The sequence below is a fragment of the Oryzias latipes genome, chromosome 17, assembly GCF_002234675.1.
Source record: "Oryzias latipes chromosome 17, ASM223467v1".
Lineage (NCBI taxonomy): Eukaryota > Metazoa > Chordata > Actinopteri > Beloniformes > Adrianichthyidae > Oryzias > Oryzias latipes.
Window position 1 is genome coordinate 23,974,398 of NC_019875.2, and position 23,585 is coordinate 23,997,982.

Consider the following 23,585-nt stretch of genomic DNA (forward strand, 5'->3'; position numbering starts at 1 on the left):
AGAAACTAGGTTAACAAGAAAAAATAAGATATAAAATAATGATTGTTTCTCTCTTCACAAAATGGAACTTAAACTTTTAAAAGTGTTACAGAAGACAAGGACATCTCCACTCATAAAACCAACTATCCTCTATATCCTGTCTGGACTCACACACGCACACACATAGGTCCAATAGCTGTGTAGAATCCGGTGCACAACAGCACAGAAGCACAGAGAAGAGGAATGAAAAATCTCAAACCGAAACAGATTCTGTTTGCTAATCAAGACAAAGACAACATAATCCCAACAAGGTGGTCAGAGACACTCCCATATCACCTTCACAAGGACATGCAGAGAAAATTACAGAGGCCCAAATGGCAGCCATCAATTTTTCACATCCCAGACAAACACTTTTACTAAAAAGTCAGCACTGTGACGTGAAAATATGATTTCAGTCTGTTGGACCTCTGTGGCAAATGAGCTGACAGTTAGCCATCAGAGCCTTCTGTTTCACTGGGACCGTAAATGGGATCATAATGCATAAATTCATTAAGATATGAAAACACCATGATTGCACTAGTCCCCAATTTGTTTGAAAAAAAATAGGTGGACATCTAACTGGCAAACAAACTAGGAACAGGCACAAACATGTACAAGAACCCCAGGTTTTTATTGTGCTGAACCTTTGCTCTCTCGCCTCACAGCAAGAACATTCAAATCACAGCAGGGACCTTTTTGTATGGAGTTTGCATGCATGGATTTCCTTCCACAATCTAAAGACATGCTTCATAGATAAAGGTGTTAGTTTGAACGTGTGGCCCTGCGACAGACTGGCGACTTGTAAATGAGTGTACCCCACCTTTGCCCAACAGTAGCTGGGATATATTCTCGCAACCTCCTAACCCTAAAAGGGATTCAGTAGGTTTGTTTGCTCAATCAACAATCACTTGATGGTAAGACTTTCTACATCTTAACACTGGAACTAAAAATACTTGATACTTCTTCATAACAGAGAGACAGAGGAAACAACTTTTATTTTATTTTATGCAACTCTCATTTCACTACTACAGACACTGAAACAGTAACCTCTAGACAAAGATCCCCATCTATAAACATTAGGCCACTAAGGGGCAGTTTCTGCAGAAATCCTCCAGTCTTCTTTCTTTGAACCAAATTTTTAAAAACTTCCAGAGGGTGACTGGAGATGTAATCTTATTTAGGCTCAAGGTCTTTCCTGAGGCCTTCACCTGATGAAACATGTTTCAGACATGTTCCATCATCTACAAGAGAACCCAACTGACCTTTTCTCTGTTGAATGTGTTGACCCTTGGAGTTTGAAGCAAAAGCTTTTGTCCCAACATTTTGATAACTGTTAGAAACTAGTAAAACGAGAAATAATGGTTTCATTTTAAAAAATGGGAGCTGGAGGACAAGGGGAAGAAGAACACCATGATCTCAAGACCCAAGTGAAACTCAATCCACCCACTCATAAGAGTTTTACTTCACACTAACAATGTGAAGTAGCTCTTCCAATTGAACGAAAGAGCTAAAGATTTAACATAACATTTTGGATTCCGAACATCTAGGTCATATTAAAATTTTCCAAGAAATAGGTGTTAGATGAGTGAACTTTAGAGTACCTTTCAGAGCATCGGATCTAATCCATGTCAAAGGCTGTATTTTTAAATAAAAACAGTTTAAAGTTGCACTCTGATTATTTTATGATCTATTGTAAAACCATTCCTAGTGGTCTTTTCATTATAATTATCCCGTTATTAGCCAAAATAAAAAGGAAAAAAACTGAGTCGTTAACCAGGACATTGTTTCTGCAGTTCGGCAGTAGTTTATGAGAAATTTGCCTTTAAGTTGGGGTCGGGAATGTTGGCAGGGAGTTAGCCCGGGCTAATTTCCCATCATCCCTTTGTTGATACTCTTTTCCTGCCCCTCACAACTCCAAGATAACATTACTGGTGTCACAAAAAATGGTGAGCAATATTGGAGCTAGCCAGCCGAACAGTTTTAAGCCAGATGCCAGCTTGGAGGAGATTAATGAAGATATATATGGATATACGTAAATATACATTGATGTATTTGTCCAAAAGAGGATGCATCAGAATGGAGTGGCGAAGGGAGCTTGTAGCTTGACATGTAAAAGGTTTTTTTCCAACTAGATTTTTCCAACTGCTCCTGATTTACAACAAATTGAGTGAAAAAATGCAATTTTAAGCTTAATTTTCTTTATAAATGTTCTTCATCATAAGAACAATACTACAAGAACATGTTAAAAACCTGATTTTCATCAGAGTAACTCTTTAACTGCAAACAAACAAACCCTTTTCTTTGTTTGGTTGTAAGCACAAACTGAAGTCACTTTGTCTCTTTAGCAACACACAAATTGCAGTCAAGCACATGATAATAATTTCAGTTAAATGCATGATGCATTTAACTGTAGCAGTTTCCAGCTCTAGATGTGATCATTTGATGCACAACAAAAGTCTTTTTTAAAAGTCCACTGAATGTCCAGGACAGCTGATGTGAAAAGAGAGATGGAGGAAAAGTGGAAAAACTATTTTTAGCAGTGTGATGGTGCATTAGGCAGCATGTTCCCAGGAGATGTAGCTACGATTTGCAAAATGGTTTATGGGTGGAGATAGGAAGATCAAACGGTTTTAACTCTCTCTTTTAAAAACACTTCATTACATTTAACCAAAAAGGAATTTGTTGACTATAAATTCCTTACTTTCAAGAAGTAACCAAACAGACCAAAAGAAAGGTTTTGTAAAAGTAGGATTTTTTTTGGGGGGGTGCATTGTAGCTTTCCCCAACAGTGTAGAAGGATTTAGGTGAGTGAAATGTATATAATAACTCCTAATGTTAGAAGACCAGTTTTACCCCCTCTCAGACATTCTGCAAAGCTTTTGTTCAAAAACAATTTAGACAAATTGCAAGAACATTTTTGTAAAAAAAGAAAATACTAAAAGTAAGTCTTGGTAAGACCTTTAAAGATTCACTGGGATTAGAGTGGTGTTGTTGCCGTCCTCAACATGTTCTTGGGACATTTCACTCATGATGGGGGATATAATGAAAGCAATTTGGCTTAAAATAGCATTTCTGAGTATTTCTTTATTCAAACTGTTGTGAGTCAAAAGCAGATGAAAAAAATACCATTTGAAAAAGAGTGCTCCCGGCCCTGCTCCATTCTGATGCATCCACTTGTCGACAACTATCCATGTATGTCTTTGTTTTCCTCGTCTGAGCTGAAATCTGGCTCAAAATTGTCCAGCTGTGTAGCTTCAATGTTGCTCGCCATTTTTGTTGCACTGGTAATGTTATGTTGGGGGTGTGGGGGGCTGTAAGCTAAGCGGAGAGGTCATAAACAGGGAACTCTCTTGAACAGGGAAGGAATGGGATGGGGTGGTGGAGGTTCTCTTCTTCACAAATGAGTAGCGATTTCTAAAGAATTACCGATGCTCTGTGGAAACTATGTTCTAGAAAACAAGTTTTATAATTTTGACTAAACATGGCATAATCAAAAGAAGACCACCGGAATCGAAAGATGATTGGAAAGGGACTTTTCAAAGGATGTCAAAAGGGAGATCAATGATAAAAAGAAATAACAATAAATTACAGGAAAACAAAAAAAAATGTTTGGAGAACCAAATTGTTTTGCAGGACCAATTTTACTGGTTTAAAATCAGCATCTTATCCCTTTAAATGTATCCAATCCGTCCACTTCACAGACACGCACACACAAATCCCCATGCACACACATACACACAGTCACACAGACTCACACAGAGAAGATTTGTGTACTAGCTGAAAGAGTTCAGTCAAAGCGGCTGAAAAAGACAGTAGAATCAGTTCTGTGTTTAAGGCACAAACAAGAGTTACTGACGTCACCCAAACTCAACAGGGCCGAGGCTTGAGAAAGACAGCCATCCACTTTTTAAAACAATATAAAAAGAAGAGTTTGGGACAAGCATGACAGCAACTATTAATCAAAACAACAGAGATGTGGAAAGACACAGAGAAGCTGGGTGTAGGTGGACAAGAGAGGTCTTTAGGAAAGGCGTGGTGGATAGAGCCCAACACATGAAAGAAAACAAAAGATTATGATTTCTTAAGAAATAAAATAAAATTAAAACTTTAGAAAAAAAAAGTATTCTAAGGGTTTATTATAAGAAGATAATTGAAAAAATAGCTTAAAAATGGTTACCAAAAAATTGGTGACTACATTCATAAAGATAATATTCCCCAGTTTTAATTGAAACAAACATACGTATTTCTAGTTCTGTAAAAGAGATGTATCTTGTTTCTGCCCCATTCTATTGGCTACTAACATACATCAGCAGACATCACATGATAGGCCACAGTCATTCATCCTGAGCCATAGTCCCTCTGCCCAGAAGGATTAGTGATTCACTTTGACTAAGTGATGCCCAGGGCCTCAATGCTGTAACACTGTGTAACTGAGGTGCCACTTTTACTTCTCCCCTGCTAGCTTTTCTGACAAACCATTGATGTTCATTAATCTTTTGCTGGCACCTCAAGCCAAATGTATTAAAACTTTTTTGTTTTTTTGTTTTCTATTTTGGTTTGGAACAAAAAATAAAAGTAAATGATGAATAAAGCTGAAAATGTGTGGAAAATATCAAGTGTTTTATGACCCTTTTCGCACCATCTCTGCCTCATTTTTTTTTATCTCAGCAGGGTGGTAGCATGAAAGATTTAAACAGAAGGCTTTTAGTTTCAACCAAATCATTGCTCATTGATGCAACTGGAACAAAAAATGAAGATGAAAAGCACAAGACCAAGCTTTCCAAACCGCTGTGCAATAGAGCAGCAGCAGCAGCAGCAGCCTGGAGAGGTGTTTGTTACCAGGGTTGCAAATGTACCGAAATCAACAAACTGAGTACAAACAAGCAAGAAAAAACACATAATTCAACAAATACTGCTTAAAATACGTAGTGACTCTGAATTTTATGTGGCCTGCATTACTCCATAATTTAGTGTTACTGTGTGAGACTGCAAGATCCTTTCATGTATTTAATAACGAATTAAAAATGTCCTTTAATGGTAAATTCACATTTTATTGGGATTTTGCGAGTACAAAAATGCTCTGGTCTAATTACAACATAATTTTTGACATTACTGCTCTTTTTTTTCAATAAATACTTCCATAGTGTGTATAGATAGATAGATAGATGACTTTATTAATCCCACAATGGGGAAATTTCATTTCTGTGGCAGCAACACGACATTCAGAAATAATCTATATAATATAACATCAATAAAGGACAAATAAATCATGTTATAAATAAATCATATATAAATGAACATTGTACATGCTACAGTATATCATTTTTTATGTTTGGACCAAGTATATCTTACACCTAAAAAAAATGAAACAAATAATTCATTTTGCATTTTAGTGATTAATAAAATGAACATTGTTGTTTTATTGTTGTACAAGTTGAACTTTTATAAGCCAAAACCAGCCTGTGATGTCATTCTGAAGTAGTGCTTTGTCTTTGGTTTCTAGGTTAAAACTTTAAATCAGTGGAGGCCTCAAATATTTTTCTAACTTTTAAAGAATTTGCCTCAAAAAGCTTATCAGCTCATCTCACCTATGAATAAATAAGTATAAATTAATAGAAAGGTGGATGTATGGATGGACAGTCAGATATGTAATAAAGCAGATATAATTCATATGGTGGCAGTATTCTTTGTGATATCTTTTTCATTGCTTTTCCTCTTTCTTTTATTTCTGTCTCTGTAAAACACTTCAGAGCCTTGTTTAGAAGCTGTTGTATTGATAAGGTTTCAGACTCGTTATTGGACAAAAGCTGCTCGGGGGGCCTGCATTGGCTGTTAATTGACCTACGTTTGGTCAAGCAAAGTACCAAACCACATTGCTATTTGAAGTAGATTTTATGAGCTCATTTCTTGAAATGAGCAAGCAAAAACAACACTCTGTGGTAATCACTAGCATGGATTTTTTTCATAATTAAATACACACACAGGACCACACTTTTCACACACCATACAACAACACTTTATATGCTTTAAACACATAACCCAGCCAGCCATGCACTAAGCTCGAGTTGGCAGGGTTCATTTGGAAAATGTAAAATATTTATAAGAAGAGACTCTGCAGAGAAGGCTGATGAGCTGAAAATTGCAGGGGAGTTTAGAAGAGATAGCAAAAAAAACAAGCCAAACGAAGCAGGGGTGAGTGGACCAAACTGAAATGTCCCATGTCATAACTGTAAAGAAGAAAAGGCCAGCTAAATAAGTCATAGTCAGTTCAAGTTCATTGAGTTTTAAGTTTACTACCCTTCTCGGGAAGAAAGAAAAAAGAAGAAATGGGAAACAAAAATAGGTTTACTTAGTGTACTGTAACAACACACTCTTGGATTCCAAATACAATGTAAAATAAACCTTATAAATAAAAAGATAACTGACAGGCTCTTGATGGGTTTGTTCCAATATTCATTGAGTCAGCATTAAGATAGGCAATCTGCTTCAGAATATGCAAAGAAAATCAGAATAAATTCAATGAAAATGCACCAAAAAAAAAAGAGAGGACAGCAGAGAAAGTCAAAAGAGTGGAAAAAGCACCAAAACAAGACTCACCCTATACCAGAAACAGGATGACAATTGACAGTAATTATATATTTCCCCCTGTAATTATGAGCTTTTTTTGTGCACCCCTCTTCTCATGAGGCTTAACTAATCCTCTGGTCATTCCTCAGACAGCTACTCTACTTCTAGATCTAAATAGCAAGGGCTGGTCAAGCCAAATAAGCAAACCACCATCAACTGGAGGGACTTTCCTTTTGCCACAAATAACTCTTGACAAATGATGTCACATAAAACCAGATCTCACTATCCAATTACACAAAAATGTGCTTAGAAAGCCCAAAATTCAACTCAACAGAAAAGTTGGAGGGATCTTGGCGAGTGTGGAGGAAAACAGCAAGACCACAAACAGGACAGGACACAAAAAGATTCAGAACAAAACTCTATGGACTCTAGAAGAGTTCTGGCTGCTACAAGGATGACAAGGATTTTGTAAGGAGCAATTTTTAGGTGTGATAGCTACTCATCCAGTAGAGAATTGTGAAGCCAACAATATGACTATAGCACTTCAGCCTTTTATAAGAAAACACAGAAACAATAAAATCCCAACATTTAAAGTCCCACTCCAAACAGCCGATTTTTAGCCAAAATAAAAAGTAAAAAAAAAACCTGTTGTTTTCAAGGCCATAGTTTCTGCAGAGCGGCAGTTCATTCGAAATTTGCCTCTGAGTTGTGGGTGACTGTTGACGAGAAGTAAGCCTGCCCCTAACCCTTTGTTGCTTGGAAGAGGAAAACAAAGATGTACATGGATCTATTTGTCTACATCAGAATGGGGCGGAGCAGGGAGTGTCCTGCCGACTGTAGCACCTATGTCACTGTTACAGGCTTAATCTATTAGCATTTTTTCGTATGCACCTTATTCACAACGATTCAAATAAAGAATAACTCAGAATTGCAGTTTATTCTTAATTTTGCATTATGTCCTTCATCATAAGAAAACAAATTACAAGACCGTGTTAAAATCTCCAAAAATGTGATTTTTCATTGAAGTGGCTCTCTAGAGTCAGAGCTAAATCAGTTGGACACCAGCTAAACTGAATGTAAGTTGTTGTTATTCAAGAAGGGTTTTTTAGGTTAAGGTTCTAAGCATTTGCTAATAGTTTTATTTTATAAAACAGCAAAACTTGCATTGGAGGACACAAAAAAATTGTATTTGATTAAGTTTCAACACAGCTATGAAGTCTTCCAAGCAACAAACTCATCTACATTCTTAGATGGTTACAAAGAAAAAACACAAAATCAGAACAATCTCAATTAAAAAATGTATTGCTGCGACAACTATTCATGATAAGCAGCAACAAAATGTTTGAAAAACCAGTCAATAAATAATTCAATGTGTCAAATTATTTAAATAATCTTACAAGGCCTTTCCTTTCACAGCAAATGTATTTCAGCTCATCTGTTATTTGCAAAGAAAGGAATTCATCTTTTCGACTGATGTATACTCTTAAAGCTTCCAAACTCGTAGTTGCACATTTTTAAACCTTATTTTTTACACAATGCCTTTTGGCTGTGGGAAAACTTTTTTTGATATTTGTCCAAACTTGTAAGGGGCAACGATCAAAGCAAAAATGAACTCGACAAGCGCGCAACATGTCTGGCAGCCTTAGAATAAGAATTTACTCTGTGCAAATATTTTGGGGTAACTGTATGATCTTAAGGTTCTTCAAATGTTTCTTGAGCAATATATTTACTTTGTATGATTGTCTACCCTAAAGAAGTGTCAATGTTCTACAGATAACTGGCTTCAGACTTGCCCTATCATCAAAATGGAAAACAAGGTTCTCTGTTCCCACACCATTATGCTCCCTCTACTATGTTTCACAGCTGTTACCTTGGTGTCGTGTGCTTCATGTCGGCTTCTTGAGGCTATCATCAAACTGAAAGAGACCTTGAAAATTCCCTACATTTTAAACACTGATGTAAATAGCAGACTTGAGTGTGATTGAAGTTTTTACAATCCTTCTTAAACATCAAATTTAGAAAAAAAGTAAGCTAACCAACCATTAAACATCTAAGAGATAGATCCTTTCAATTTGTCAGCCTATTCCTCCTTAGAAAGATATTTTTGTAGTTTATTTCTGAACTTTGGTGTGGCACAACCTGTTGCATAGTCTGTGAGATAGCAGCATCATTTTTTTTCCTTAAAAATGCACACTAACTATTTGCTGTCTGAGGTTCAGACTCATTTCATTAGAAGAAAGGCTGTACCTTCTGACCATTGCAGTCACGAGAAGAAAAAAAAAAGACTCAATAGTTATTGAAATCTCTTCAAACTAACCCATCATGTTTTTTTTTATTTAAAAAAGTGAGTTCTTATTAAGTTTTCAAATAACGTTTCAGTTTACCTACATTGAAAGTGTACATTAAAATATATTTCATTCTAACAGCCGTCCTATCATAGAATCGTAGATTTAGTAATAATTTAGGTAAAGTTTTAAGAAAAATATTTCAAAGTTCCTTTAAGGTTAATGATTTTCCCCCTAGCTGAGGTAATTATTTTCATCTACTTCCATATGTTCTTCACATCATATCTTGCTGAAAAAGCATCACAGCCTTGTCTCGCTCCGTTGATTTTCTTGAGCCACTTTTAATCCACTTCATGAAAAAGATGGCCTTGAAGTTCTGACTCTGAGACCACATGGTATAACCAATAAATAGAAATGTTTTAGATTAAAAAAAAAATCTCAAGCAAAAATATATAATTTATTCAAAGATAATTGAATAGATATGAATTGAATGTAATTAAAAATAATCTAAGAAAGCATTCACGAAAATTACAGTTAAAATAATTAACACCATAACTCTTTGGAGGCAGCAATGAAAAACAAGGTTTTTGGAAACCAAAATAACATGAAAGAAGAAATAACGATAACAGAAATGGGTGTGAAACTGTTTATCTTGGTGAGAGAAAATCCTCAGGAAATTGCAAATGCTAAGCAACAAAAAACAAGGACAATTGTGTTGAAACCTTTGCTTGGCAGCAGAAAAAAAAAATTCCAGAAAATCTTTTGTAAAAAGAAACAAAGCAGTGCAAGAAATCTGTTACAGCTGAAGATTACCCGCAGATCAAGATCATTAAACACCCTAAAATCTGCTTCATATAAAACAAATGCTGGTGTGTTATTTTGTGTTTTAGACCTACTGATCTGTCATCATCAATTTTTTAAAATGTGGAATGATTTTAACTATGATGTTCTCAAAAACATTATCCAACATAATGGTTGCTCATCAAAAGAAAATACAATTGAGTCATTTTGCTTGAGGGCTGCTGAAATTTGTGTTCCATCTTTATTAAATTACAATGCAATCAGATCCCAGACACATTTTAGGTCTTCATGGTTTTATCCTCTATTTATTCCACAGACCATGGTCTGTAGTATGTCTTATAGCAAACATTAACCAATTTTGGCTTTAGTTATTTAAAAAAAAAAGTCTATGTCCGGGGAGACATTGTGCAAAGAAGGGATCTGTAAAAATAAATAAATAAAATAAAAAATAAATAAAACATTTGCCCAATAAGTAAAAATATTGATCAATATTTTCAGAACCCAAAGCCCTGCAGATTAAAATGATTCAATTATTAAATATTCTGAGTTTGTTTTAACTAATATAAATAGCCCAGGTACAAGGTTTCATTTTATTTATTAATTCATTTTTCAGAATAACAGAGTTGGGATGTAAAGTTGGGATGAAAACTCTGCAGCTGCAGGCAGGGAATAAGTGCATATCAGTGTAGGGCGTGTCACATTGTAAAATTTCATATTCGGTGCCCTGCACTTAAAATGTCCATCTTGGTTGGATCTGCACACTCATGGGTGGTTAGAGCATTAAGACGTGAAATATGAAAAGGCCAAAAGAAAAAAGATTTGTGCATTTGATAAATTTATGTTAGTTTTCTAAGATCAATTCCAATATGATCGTTTGATTCTTTTTTAAACTTGGTATTCGTTTAAGCACCAATTTACTTGTTTACACTATAATTCTGTGTTAACCAGAAGAGGCTGCAGAAATGGAAAACTCTTGCTGAAAGCTACTGCTGCTTGCCTGTCACTTGAAATAGTCTTGCAGTCTGTAGAGAGCACAGCTGGAGGTGATACGCACCACAACAGTTTGATGTAGCACGTCACACATTTACATATAACTGAAAAAGGGGAAGCAAAAGACTGTCATCTCCAGGGATAACTTTTTCTACATCAACTGAAAGTAGACAGTTAGATAACACTTTCCGTTTGACGTCACAGCTCCTGCAGAGTCCACACATTTGCTGCTTAGAGGTGTATATCCATTCACTCAATGAAATGTTGAGATCATGCGCTCACATCTAAAGCGGAGCGCAGTACCACGGGAACATGCACGCAAAAAGAGGGAATGACACTGCTTGTGCAGATAAGAAAATAAATCTCCTTTTGACACAATCAATCTGTCTGATGACAAGTGAGTAATGGCACAACGGCATATTACAGCTTTTGTAAGGGCAGCAACGCATACATACACAAGACATTTTGCATCTTTTAGAAATCCGATATTACAATGTTTGACATCCATTTCGAACTATCCAAACCATAACAGCATCAGAAGTAAAATCTGGTTTAAAACCTGCCTCAGTAGAAGCCTGCCCAGGATTTGAAAAATACCAATGACCTCATCAGGTTCTGGTTTTGATCCTAAAAGGTATTTCTGGGCAGGAAAAAAAAAAACAATATGTAAAACATGATAGTTAGTTTAAATGTTAGCATCATAAACTGAACTCCATAAGTCTTTTAATGAAGTATGAAGAAAGAAAGACAACATGTGCACTTAACTGTTGCACTACAGAAGTGCCAGCCCCTTTAACCCTTGTGCTATCCTAGGCACTTTACCATTGGGAGTGGGGTCATCTAGACCCACTAGACAGTGCGCTGAACCTTTTTTCTTCAATGATTTGTGATTTTCACATTTGTGATTTTAACCCATAGAGCAGAGCTGGTGAGACCAGCTCTGCTCTATGGGTTAGAGACGGTAGCAGTGAGACAGAGACAAGAGGCTGAGATGGAGGTAGCGGAGATGAAGATGTTGAGGTTCTCCTTAGGAGTGACCAGGTTAGACAGGATAAGGAACGAGTACATCAGAGGTACGGCTCATGTTGCCTGTGTTAGCGACAAAGTCAGAGAAGCCAGACTGAGATGGTTTGGACATGTTCAGAGGAGGGATAGTGGATATATTGGTAGAAGGATGTTGGAGATGGAGCTGCCTGGCAGGAGGGCAAGAGGACGGCCAAAGAGGAGATACATGGATGTCTTAACAGAGGACATGAAGTTGGCTAACGTTAGGGTAGAAGATGTTCATGATAGAGTGAGGTGGAAAAGGATGATTCGCTGTGGCGACCCCTGATGGGAAAAGCCGAAAGAGAAAGAAGATTTGTGATTTTCACTGGTGTCCATGGATTACATAAAATCTTTCCACCTTTATCCACCTTTGTCTTGGTAGGAATAACAGGTCAAAGTAATGGTGGGGTCATCTAAGATAGCACTAGGGTTAAAGAGGCTGAAAAAAGTGTTCAGCCTTATCTGTCAGGCTGTTACTTGGATGTTTTCTTTCCCAGGGTGCTCTGATTGTATTTTTTTTCACATTTGATGAAAAACAAAAAAAAAGGAGAATATGAAAGGAAAAAATAATGGGGTATAGCACCCATATAGACTGCAAAGACATGATTCAGCAGGCATGTCAAGGTAAAGGCTCAATTATCGATTACTTAGAAGTACAGACTTTCTGTGACAGCTTTCAAACTGACTGGAAAATTTTGGTCGGCTTGTGTGTCTGTCCAAAGATTTGCAAAGGTCAGTGCTGGCTGAGTCATGATTAATTTCTACTTAAACTGTGAAAACAAGTATAAAATCTAATGTTTTATCCAGAAATTAATTATTAAGGGACAGATCTTTTTGTGTAGACAACATCCAGTGAGCCCAAAATCCGAAAAACAATTTGAAGCAGTCAGACTAACCTGCAGACGTCTGTGTTTCAAATGATGACACAAGGTTAATCACATTCATAGAAAAGGGATTTGTTTTATACAACACTGTGTAAAGCAGCAGGGTGAAGAAAGAAAAAAAAACAGAGCGGTGTCTAAGCTAAGTCAGCAGTCCATCTGCCCTTTTTCTCTTTCTATAGTTGACATCAAACACTTGTGGTCTGTTTCATGCTCCCTGCAGCCCATTATCGCCTAATGCGTCAAGAGGTTTCTTACTTACTTCAGCATTTTAACAACTTTAGTATATCCATTCACGCACTCACAAACACACACAGCTACATGTGAACAAGCACAGACACGATCCCAGATGCAGGAATTGACACTCTTTAAACCACAGAAGAGTTATGAGCCTGCACACTGAGTTACTGAGACAACTGTTGCTTTGCTTAAATCTGTCCAAGTAGGAAGACCAACAGTAGTGCAGGGATTTATGCTGACATGGACCTTCAAATGAGGCTTTACGCTTTTATCTCTAGTGGTTATTAGTTCCATTTATGTGCAATTAAGTGAGATTAATTAGCTTTCTGAGTTATGGAAAATAGGAGCAGTAATTTGGTCATGAAGCAAGTAGATTATATGAACTACTGGCAAGAACAATGACAATTTATCCATTCACACAGCATCTTCGTTGCATCTCTTTAACCTTTTCTGTACTCCCTGTTGTGCTGTGATTTGCACTATTTTTTCTTCTTCTTTTTTTTTTTTTGCTTTTGCGGTTTTGCCATCCTATGAAATAAAACTGGTGTTCTGTGAGCAAAATAGCTCAAAGCAAAAAAAAAAATACAAAAAAACAAAAACAAGCTGCTCCAAGCAACAGGGGAGCTGTCGCTCAGCTGATTCACCAAAGCTGGATTGTTGTATTTCAGAGCATTATGGAAAAAAATGTTGATCTCTAGGAAATGCTAAAAGGAAATGACAAAACTTTTAAAATAATTTATTTTTGAAGTAAGTGCTGCTGGGATGTGAAAACAGCTAATGATAGCTATTGCTTCAGGACACTGCATTTGCTATGTTTGGTCAGTATCATTATCCCAATAAAAAGCCATTTTTAGAGAAGGGTGATACAGCAGTCCTTATCTTTACTAAATTATTGTAGATATTATAATGTATTTTAAAACAAAAAAAAGGCTTTTTTATTTTTACCAATCAGGTTGTAAAAGTTGCTTAGTTTTTATTTCATTTTTTACCTAAGTTTTTGTGCTAGAGTCCTCTTACCAGTCCAGTCCAGTCCAGACTCTGTTTGTCTATCCAACTAACTTTATTATTAATAATAAAAATAAAATAAATACAAAGATCCAAAGTGCTGTACAGTAAAAAGAAGTGAACATATTAAAGACCAACTCTGAAGAAAATCTTTTTTGTGTGTGTTTTTATCATGTTTTTGTAGCATTTTTATCTGATGGAGGTCATATATAAAGCATAAATTAAGCATAAAATTGCTTTTTTTAGTATTTCTTCTTTTAAATAATTGTGAATCAGGAGCAGACAATAAAAAATGCAGTTTTAAAATCATAATTGTTACAAAGAGAACACAATGGGCAGGCCACAAACTCCCCAGAACCCCAAAAACTAATGAGGGCTGGTTTTAAAGATCCTCTCCAATAATCTTTTGATCTATTTTAAAGCATTCCCACTGGTCTCTTAATTGAGTTTATGCCATTTTTGGCCAATATCAATAAACATGTCATTCCTTAGGACATGGTTTCTGCAGAACGGCAGTAGCTCATCAGAAATTTGCCTCATTTGTGAGCAGGAACATTGGTACGGAGTAAGCCTGCACTCCTTTCCCATCATGCCTTTGTGTATACTCTCTTTAAGTGCAGGGCTTACAGACCTCACAACCTCAAGCTAACATTAGAAGTGCAACAAAAATGGCAAGCAATATCAGTGCTATCCAGATGTACAGTTTAGATCCAGATTCCAGCTCAGACGAGGAAAACAAAGACCTACATGGATCTATTTGTCTGCTTGTGGATGCATCAGAATGGAGCGGAGCAGGGAGCTCCTGGTCTGCCGATTGTAGTTTGTGTGCAACAACAACAAGCTTTTGCAAATGACATTTTTGTCTTCTGCTGATTCACCACAATTTGAATAGAGATTTACTCCGAATTGCAGTTTTAATCTTAATTTTGTTTACACATGTCCTCCATCCTGAGAAAAATGCTACAAGAACAAATCAAAAACACCAAAAACGAGTTTTTTTTTTTATCAGAGTGGGTCTATAAAGGGGAACAAAATCTCACTGACTTATGATGAAAAATCTAACCTTACTTTAAAAATAAACTTACATCCATCCATTTTCTTACTCTCATCTGGGACTGGTTCTCAGGGGAAGCAGCCAAAGTAAAGATGCCCAGACTTCCCTCTGCCTGGCCACTTTATACAGACTACTTTGAATTTAAATGTAATTGGTGTTACTCCTTAATTTTCTATTCAGGGTGTGTGTCAGAGTGGGGAGGGGGGGTAACTTTGACAGATTATTGATTGGCAGGTAGGTGGACCCAACAGGGGGACAGAACAAGACTCTCACTGCTTTTTCATGGCCCCTTGCTCATTTTTAGAATAATTTTGAGTTGGGAAAAGCAAATTCAAAAAGTCTAAGTCCCTTCAGCTTTTATTAAGCTCTTTTGAATCCTATTGGTGATGTCAGAGATGATCGGTCCAGTTTGTGTCTGTTGTTATGTATATTATTTTTATTCATGTCAATCAAAATGTGTAAACCCCTGAAGGTGCTGTTTACCAGAGACCCTTTTTTTTGTTTTTATGTGACGGAACAGAGCATAAAGGTCACAGGTGGACCAGCCTGAGTGACTGTAGTCATGCAAACGTTGTGCCAGCTTCTCATGATGAAGAGGGAGCTGAGTTGTCAGGAGGGAAGCTTTCGATTTACCACTCAATCTACATTCCAGCCCTCATCTACAGTCACAAGCTCTCACTGAGGCCAAAAGAGTGATATTGTGCATAAAAAGGACACAAATGAAGATACATTACACATACACTTAACACATGTCAGAGCTGGGCTTACAGCTAAAATATTTCAGTATAAGCCCATAAAATATTTGCCATCTTAGATGTCTCCCCAGACCGCAAAAGGAAATGTCCAATTGTTTTGATGAAACACAACTAACAAAGGATTCAGGAAATCCCTGGAGGCCAGTATGTGAGCAACAGCTGAACATCTCAAAGTTTTAAATAGCATGGAATAACCAAAGTTAAGGATGATGAATTTACTGTCATATCAGAAAAAACAAAGCTCATTTTGTTACAGTTGTATGACACCTGTGTTTCCAACTTTATTTCATCATATGTTAAAAAAAAGATCAACTTTATCAGGGCAGTGATGTTGAAAATGTGGAGGAGAATTTGCTGTTTTTACTTTCATTATTTGGTATAGCTCTGTGAAAAGAGATTAAACAGCACACATGTTTTCAATGTTTAATGCCTCCATCTCAATAAAGAAAAGTAAAAAAATCCAATGAGGTTTTCTAACGCTTTAAGCTTTGGTACAAGCTAAGAACTATTGTTATGCATTTGTAGACCTACTCTTAATTTTAGTGAAAAACAGCTGTCTTCAAAGCATTCCAGTACTTTTTACTCAAGTTTACTATACTTAACACTCCATATTTTCAGTCACAAGGCAGTACTTAGTGACTAGTTTGCATGGATTCTCAGCAGGGCTGGTGAGCAGCGCTCCCACTGTATCATTAGTCAAACGCTGGTTAGAAATGATGCTCCAAAAACACCAGAAAGGGCTGTCAGGCTGTTGCAACCAGCAATCAACAACAACATAAATAAAGTATGGGAAAATCAATTCCAAAATGTGACTGGCCTTCCTGCAGATGTCTCACACATTTAGTTCCTTTGAATAGACTTATGTGACACTGAGGATCTAAGTCTTATTGGCTTCCAGCTGCTTTCAAAGAGTGCCTGCCATCTTTATCGCTTTAAGAGAGACACAGAGAGATAAAGAATGTGATTTCCTGGAAGACAAAAAAGATCAAGTCTATAATGATAGGGTGGGACAGGGAGGGGGCAGCGCAAAAAGGAAACAGGCCCACATCATTAAAATCAATCATCCATGTTTTTTAGTAAACACTGCCCAAAAAAGTTATCTCCAAAACTGCTTACCCTCTGCAGAGTTGACTCATTGTATCCGTTCTCTAACCATCAATCAATTAACTTTGTTCCCCATGAACTTTATTTTTAAAAAGCATGGCCTTTATGCACAGCAATGGTCCACTAAGCATTGCTTCGGCACAATGATAACAAACAGCTCACTGTTATCTTAGTTCTTCTGCATCGCTTTCCTCAAGCCAAAGTTACTTAAGAACTTACAGCTATTCTGAATGTTTTATGAGCCGTGTCTACTTAAAAGCAATGTCTTGAAATTGTTTAACACCATTTTTTAAGCCTAATCCAACAGAGAAAAGATAATTATGTTGGGATTTTTCTTCTACTTTAACTCAAGTATTTCAAAAAAGTTGTTTTTCAAAGTCAGTAACGAAATAAAACTGTACAGATAAATACATAGAATCAAATTATTTTTCAGTACAAATGGAATACAATAACGTAAAATAAAAAGCACACTTTTCTTTGTAAATCTGCAGATAAAAACTGCATTTGCATATATTTCCAGGTTTGATGTACCATTTAAAACAAAACCTAATGGGTTTATAACAGCTTTTGTCTCCAGGATTTTTTTTCCATCAGCTGGATGTCGGACATTTAATTGCTTTAACTGAACATAATTTTCAGACTTGGGAAGCAAGTGGCTCTCCTCGAATCTTGCTGGTGTGCTCAGCATGTGACCTTGAGTCAGGCTCAGCCAATACATTAAGTTGATCAAACCCTGGTGTCACAGAAGGAAATACCCTCTGCAAATGTCAGGGAGCATCCACAATATCCAAGCAGCTCATAATTTCAAGGCATAAATCAAACATTTCATGTTTTACGATGTGTTCATGCCAGGCTACGGCTTATGAATAGCTGATGTGATTTATTCATATAAAATCAAGTAAATGTGACACTGAGCACAATATTCTGAATGTAGAAAAGCAAATTTGTCCTTGTTTCATTCCTCCATGCCTAATTCCAAGATTTTCTCTCTTACGCTAATATAGTGACTTCATTCTTAAGTAAACTCCACACCATTGATCGAAAAAAGAGGGATTGCTGGCGTAATGACATGACAGATTTGCTCTTTAAAGCAGCTTGGATTGCAGGCATTTGGAAAAAAGTTGGGTCTCTAACAAAACTAGAGCTGGTATAAATTTTGTCAAATGTTTTATTCAGTGTGGTCAATCAAGTAAATTGCCAGTGTCCACTGCCACTTGCCCTCACTGCAGTGAATTGAAATGAAAGGATATACAAGATTATGCTTTCATTACATTACTGCCCCTCCTTCAAATTTAATAATCGCAGTGTAGATACTGAGCTCATTTGTGAATTATAATGCCAACTGCTGTGTGACAAATAATTGAAGTTCAAGCAAATCTTGGGTCCTTGGTAGATGTTTTCTAATAATTTTCTAATAAACTCTTCCAAACATTGCTGTTGATGAGTTATATCCCATAGTTATCTCCAAAAGGACTGAATCAGCACCAAACCAGAAAAAGTGTTTGCGTCGGGAGGATATCACAGAGATTCAGCCACAATGGAACCAGGATGATACTCCATTCAGTTATATTTATTTGAACGGCCAGGTGCACACGGTGCTTTATGATCATGAGGCAAGAACTTTTCTCACTGGCAAACTTTAGGATTCATTATCTTAGCCTGACACTGAACGTGAGGGCACTAAACTAAATGTACACATAGAGGGCAATAATCGCTGTACTTTTTGTATTGGGTTATGCCTTGAAATTGGCCAAAGTGGTTCATACTTTGGTAAAATACCATTGCAAGAAACCCCTCAACACTAGGAATTCCAGTTTACCAGATCCTCGTTTTAGAATAATGAAAAAGAATAAAAAGTTCAAAGTTCCTTGAAATCCTTCTGAATGAACTCACAGTGGGGTGGATGTAAGGTCTCACATCTTGTCTATGCTCGCTGGTGTTCATAGCATTGTAACCAGGAACTGTGTGTGTGTATTGGTGTGAATGCTTGGCACTGAATTCCACAGGAGGCAAACATGCAATCATCTGAACACCAGAGAAACTTGTGACTGACATCAGACCACGACTGACCAATCGGGCAACCTTAAATTTACAATATTTTGTGGATGACTAAATGTCTGACAACTTAATATGCAGGCAATTGCCGGTACCTGTTTGAAAAGAGGTCAACCCAATTGCAGAATGTTAGAGTGAAAGTTACACTGAAAAAAGCGTAACTTCTTGAAGTTCTCAAAAATATTAAGATGAGAGTTTGAGGAGACTTTATTATATTTTATTTTCACCCTTTTCCTGAGATCAAACAGCCAGACAGTGTGTGGCGAGTTTGCTCTGTCTCTAAGTCTTTTCAAAGAGCTGTTTCATCTCATGAGAGCAAAAGAGGTTCTGTTTTATGGCACCATGTGATACGAAATGATTGCCACACATTAGAGATGAATAGATAAATGTATTTTGTGCTTTCTTTAAACACATTTTAAAAATAGATGGTTTTAGAACATTATAGTCAGGTCATCAAGTCCTCAGCCTCCAATTTGATTAACTTTAACTCAACAAATTGAAATTAAAAAGGTTGTGGAGGAATAGCAATTTTCAGAAGTTATTAAAAGCTCCGAATAGTTTTATAACCTCAGCAAGCACTAGTTTATTTTTGGCCATAAATTTTAGTTTATTTTCTTGCATAAAAGAGCTTGAATTTCATTGAAGACTGCGCTCAACAGCTGAAAGAACCTACCTGATATTTCGGACAGAGGGGCATTATCCAGAGAGAACCCCTTTGCACCGTAAAACTGACGGATGTCCGAGCAACTCCGGGCTTTGCTGGTGCCTTTGTCCCCGCAGGCTGGTGCTGTTAGAGAGCACAGTGCCAGCGCCGCTATAATCAGAGATTCCATTCCTGTCGACCTTTCAGGATGCAGACTTAGTGAAATGACAATCCGAGTGGCTGACGAGGATACTGAGTTTAGTGCACGGAGAGGGGGACCGGCGCGTTTCTTGGTGCTGCTGTGCGTAAAAACCTCCTCTTTTGCTCCCCGTCTGACGCTGTGGCCCCTCTACGCGCCGCCGCACGGCACAGTGGCGATTCCTCACAGATGTCCCGTTTCTTCTTGAAGCTGTTCGGGACAACGCACTTTTTATTTTCCTCTCCAAAAGAACTATCCCCTCTTGTGGTACTCTGAATAAGTCCAGATCTCGTTTATCCACCGCTATGGTTTTGGATCATCTACAAAGGGAGAAGGAAATGGATGAAAGAAGAATTAGGTTACGCGTTTACAGCTGAAATAATCTATTTTAAGTCACGTCAGAAAATAGCAACGCTCCGGCTGACGCCGTGCAGCCTGGTTCTGTTGACTCACGCCTACCGGCTCGAGCGGCCCCGGGGATCTGAGTAACGAGGTGCGCATATGCAGATACCGCAGCTCACGGGGTTGCTGAGCGATGCTGTGCCAGCGCTGCTACTCTGTGAAATGAGGGAGAGGCGGAGAGCAGCAGCACAGTAAGAGGAGAGAGGCGAGGAGCTGCTGAGGGTTGAAGCAACTCTTCAAGTTTGGTTTCATCCTGTGTCGCTCAAATACTATTTTTAAAGATGTTCCCCGTCCCTGTCTAAGATCTGTGTCATTCTGTGGCACATTCACGGCTGCGGGTGATGGATCATAAGGTGTTTTGGTCCACAGCAGAGGAATGTGCTCTGCGCGCCTTGACAGCTTGATCACGACCGGCCAGGTGTCACAGGCTGTGGGCGTGCCTGCCAGCCCTTTTCCCACCCGGAGCTGTAATGTTGGAAAGCAGTGAATGGATGAGCCAGATCACTCCTCAAGATGCAATTAATCGGCCAACAAGTCACTATCTGCCCCGTGATTTTCCCGGATCACCTGGCTCTGCCTGAATGCCTTCATTATCCTCAGTTTCTGTGCGCGCTGTCTCTGTTATTTGATGACACGTGTCTGACTGTGAACTTTGATCATGTCAGGAAAAGTCCAACTTTTTAGATGCGTTGCCTTTCGGTTTTGCTGTAACATAGTGGCCTCAAAGCACAAAGACAAGTAAGGAGAACATCTTTAACATCATGTCTGCAGTTTTTGATGTTTTCTGTTTCATTTTTAGATCTACAGAGCCTTTCCAAATTATTAAAATATCATGAAAAATCTATTAATTTCTATAATTCTATTCCAAAAAATAATTCATGTATAGAATATAGATTAAGGTCCCTCTGTTTACTTGATTTCAAGATTTGCTTTGACATAAACTGGGCTTCTAGCTCATGAATCCCATGAAAACTGAATTTCAGAAAATTCAAATACTGTGCAGAAATCACTGTTTACTTCTCAGTTTTTGCACAAAAAAAAGATAAAGACAGAGATTATGATCACATCAAGTCAGTCAAAATAAAGTTTTAACAAAATAATATGTAAATAGTAGTATGGGCAGCGGCCAGGTCCTGATGGAAGATAAGATCTGCACCTTCATCCAGATCCTCAGAAGAAAAGCTGAAGTCCTCTAGAACATTCTGGTAGAGTCTTGCAGTGATTTTGGATTGAAGAAACCAGATTTTACCAACACCAGTGCTGGACACTGTATCCCAAATCATGACAGACTGGATTTTTCACACTGGACCTCAAGCAGCTTTGGTTCTGCTCCAAACCAGTCTTCCTCCAAACCCTTGGACCTTGATTCCCAAACAAAAGGCACACTTTTTTTTTCATCCGAAAAAAACATTTTGGACCACTGGCCAACAATCCAGTTTCTCTTTGTTTCCTCCATTGACGCAGGATCAGTAGTGGTTTGACCTGAGGAACCCGACAGTTGTAGCCCATCTCCCGAGTCTCCTATTATTCTCTTTCTGTTTTAAGCCAAAATACAAAGCTTTGGCAGAAAAGTGTATTTTCTAAAATAAAAGCAGAAGCCTTAATATCCAAGAAGAACTTTTTTTCTGATTTTCTTTCTTTCTAAGTTTCGTTCAACTGAATCTATGAGCTTTAGGCAGGTTGTGTCACATCGACTTCCCTTGTGATAAATACGTGTGAAATTGAACAAGACAGTGTTGGATGGTGTAACTCATGTGGGAGGTACTTCAAGTATTGTTTGCCAAGTAAGATGCCACAGCACATTATTAAACTGACACATAAAACACACACACATGCACACAGGTTATCTTCAAATATGAAGCAATAACAGGACAGAAAGCAAAAAGAAAAGAAAAAAAAGCGAACAAAGAAATGAAGTCATGAAGGAGAAAACCTCATGGCAGCAGGAGTCATTTCCTATCCCCAAATCATCGAATTTCTGGAAAGAAAAATTGTTTATGAGGACAACATGGCACTCTATAATTAGCTCGTCCTTTGTCACAGGTCAAAAACAAAGAGAGCAGCATCTCACAGAGTGACAAATGGCCACACTCACAACCCATTATCTGAAATGATTGGGCACGAATTGCATATTTATTCTGCAATGTGGAGTGTCTTCCTTGTTGCACTGTGGACGGTGCATTTGTGCCACGTTAAATCTGGCACATTATCATAATCATTTAGATAAATTTGAGAACTGTAGCCTAACAGCGGCGTACAACAGTCAGACAAACCTCTAATTTTGTGTGTGATGATTTTTCCTCCCTTTGCGGTGAAGGAAAATTGGCCGGCGTTAAGCACATGTGGCAAGAGGTTAATGAGTCTAGCAAGCTCAAAGCAAGTGTGGGACAACATGTCAGTTGGTATTATATATGGGTTTGTGAATACATGACCTTTGTGTGTATGTGGCAGTGGCAGTGTGAAATTTGAGTTTATGTGTCTGACTGCGTTCCACATGTGGTCATAGGTCGGTCAGGATGTTCAAGAACTGATTGGCCTTCTACTGTTTGGTTTGAGGATTATGCAATTAATGCTCAATAAAGCCGCAGAACAGCCATCTTTTTTGCGGGCTGCTTCTCATTGAAGTTTTATTGGCTCTGACCATGAAAGGCTGCTTAATGAGGAACAGGAAGCCCGGGGAAGTTCAGGAGACCGGCAGAATGGTAGCAAAGACAGAGGAATGAAGGGGGTGAGAGGCCATAAATAAGCAACAGTAAGTTGGAGTCCATGTGCAGTAATTTAGAGCTTAGCATTGTCAGGGACTGATGATCATTTCTAGAACTCTGCTGGATTTTAACTTTCATATACAATATTCTTTCAACATAGTGTGTATTCCTAAAAAAAAATGAAAAGGAGAGTTACAAAAAAACATTCCTTAAATCCTACTACAGTCATCTTTTAATGTATTTTAAATTGGTCCCCAGTGGTCTTTAAATTATGATTATGCTGTTTATACCCAATAAAACAGACAAAAAAATTGTGTTTTCTAGGACAAATTCTGCAGAGCGGCAGTACTTCTTTAGAAATTTGCCTCTGAGTTGTGGGCGGGACTCTTGGCACAGAGCAGCCCCAGCCTCCTTTCCCGTCATCCATAACTGAGCACTCTGTTCACACGCTCTCCCGCTGGCTTACAGCCCCTCACATCCCCAACTGATCATTATCGGTGCAACAAAAATTTGGCGAGCAATATTGAAGTTATCCAGCTGTACAGTTTAGATCCAGATGCCAGCATGGATGAGGACAACAAAGAGGTACATGGATTTAGTCGTCTGCACGCGGATACATCAGAATGCAAGGGAGCATGGAGCTTGTGGCTTTTCGATTGTACCACATCAAATAATATTTGTATAGCATTATTCGGACTGACATAACTCAAAGCGCTTAACATAAAAACATTTTCCAATTTTTAAAAACCCAAAGCAAGACAAAACTCATACAGTACAACGTCCAACCACCAATGCTCTACCTCGCCACGCAATCACAAACATAATAATGCATAA

General features: G+C 37.8%; 1 protein-coding gene across 1 annotated transcript in view; it reads right to left on the reverse strand.

The window, feature by feature from the left end:
- LOC101173336 (glypican-1) overlaps positions 1-20,784 on the reverse strand; it is a 72,876-nt gene extending 52,092 nt beyond the window's left edge. The window contains exons 1-2 of the mRNA XM_004079229.4: positions 20,104-20,784; positions 19,476-19,964 (exon numbers count right to left, since the gene is read on the reverse strand). Of these exons, the coding sequence (XP_004079277.1) occupies positions 19,476-19,635 (160 nt within the window). The 5' untranslated portion in view covers positions 19,636-19,964; positions 20,104-20,784. The remainder of the gene's footprint in view (positions 1-19,475; positions 19,965-20,103) is intronic.
- Positions 20,785-23,585: the final 2,801 nt, after the last annotated feature.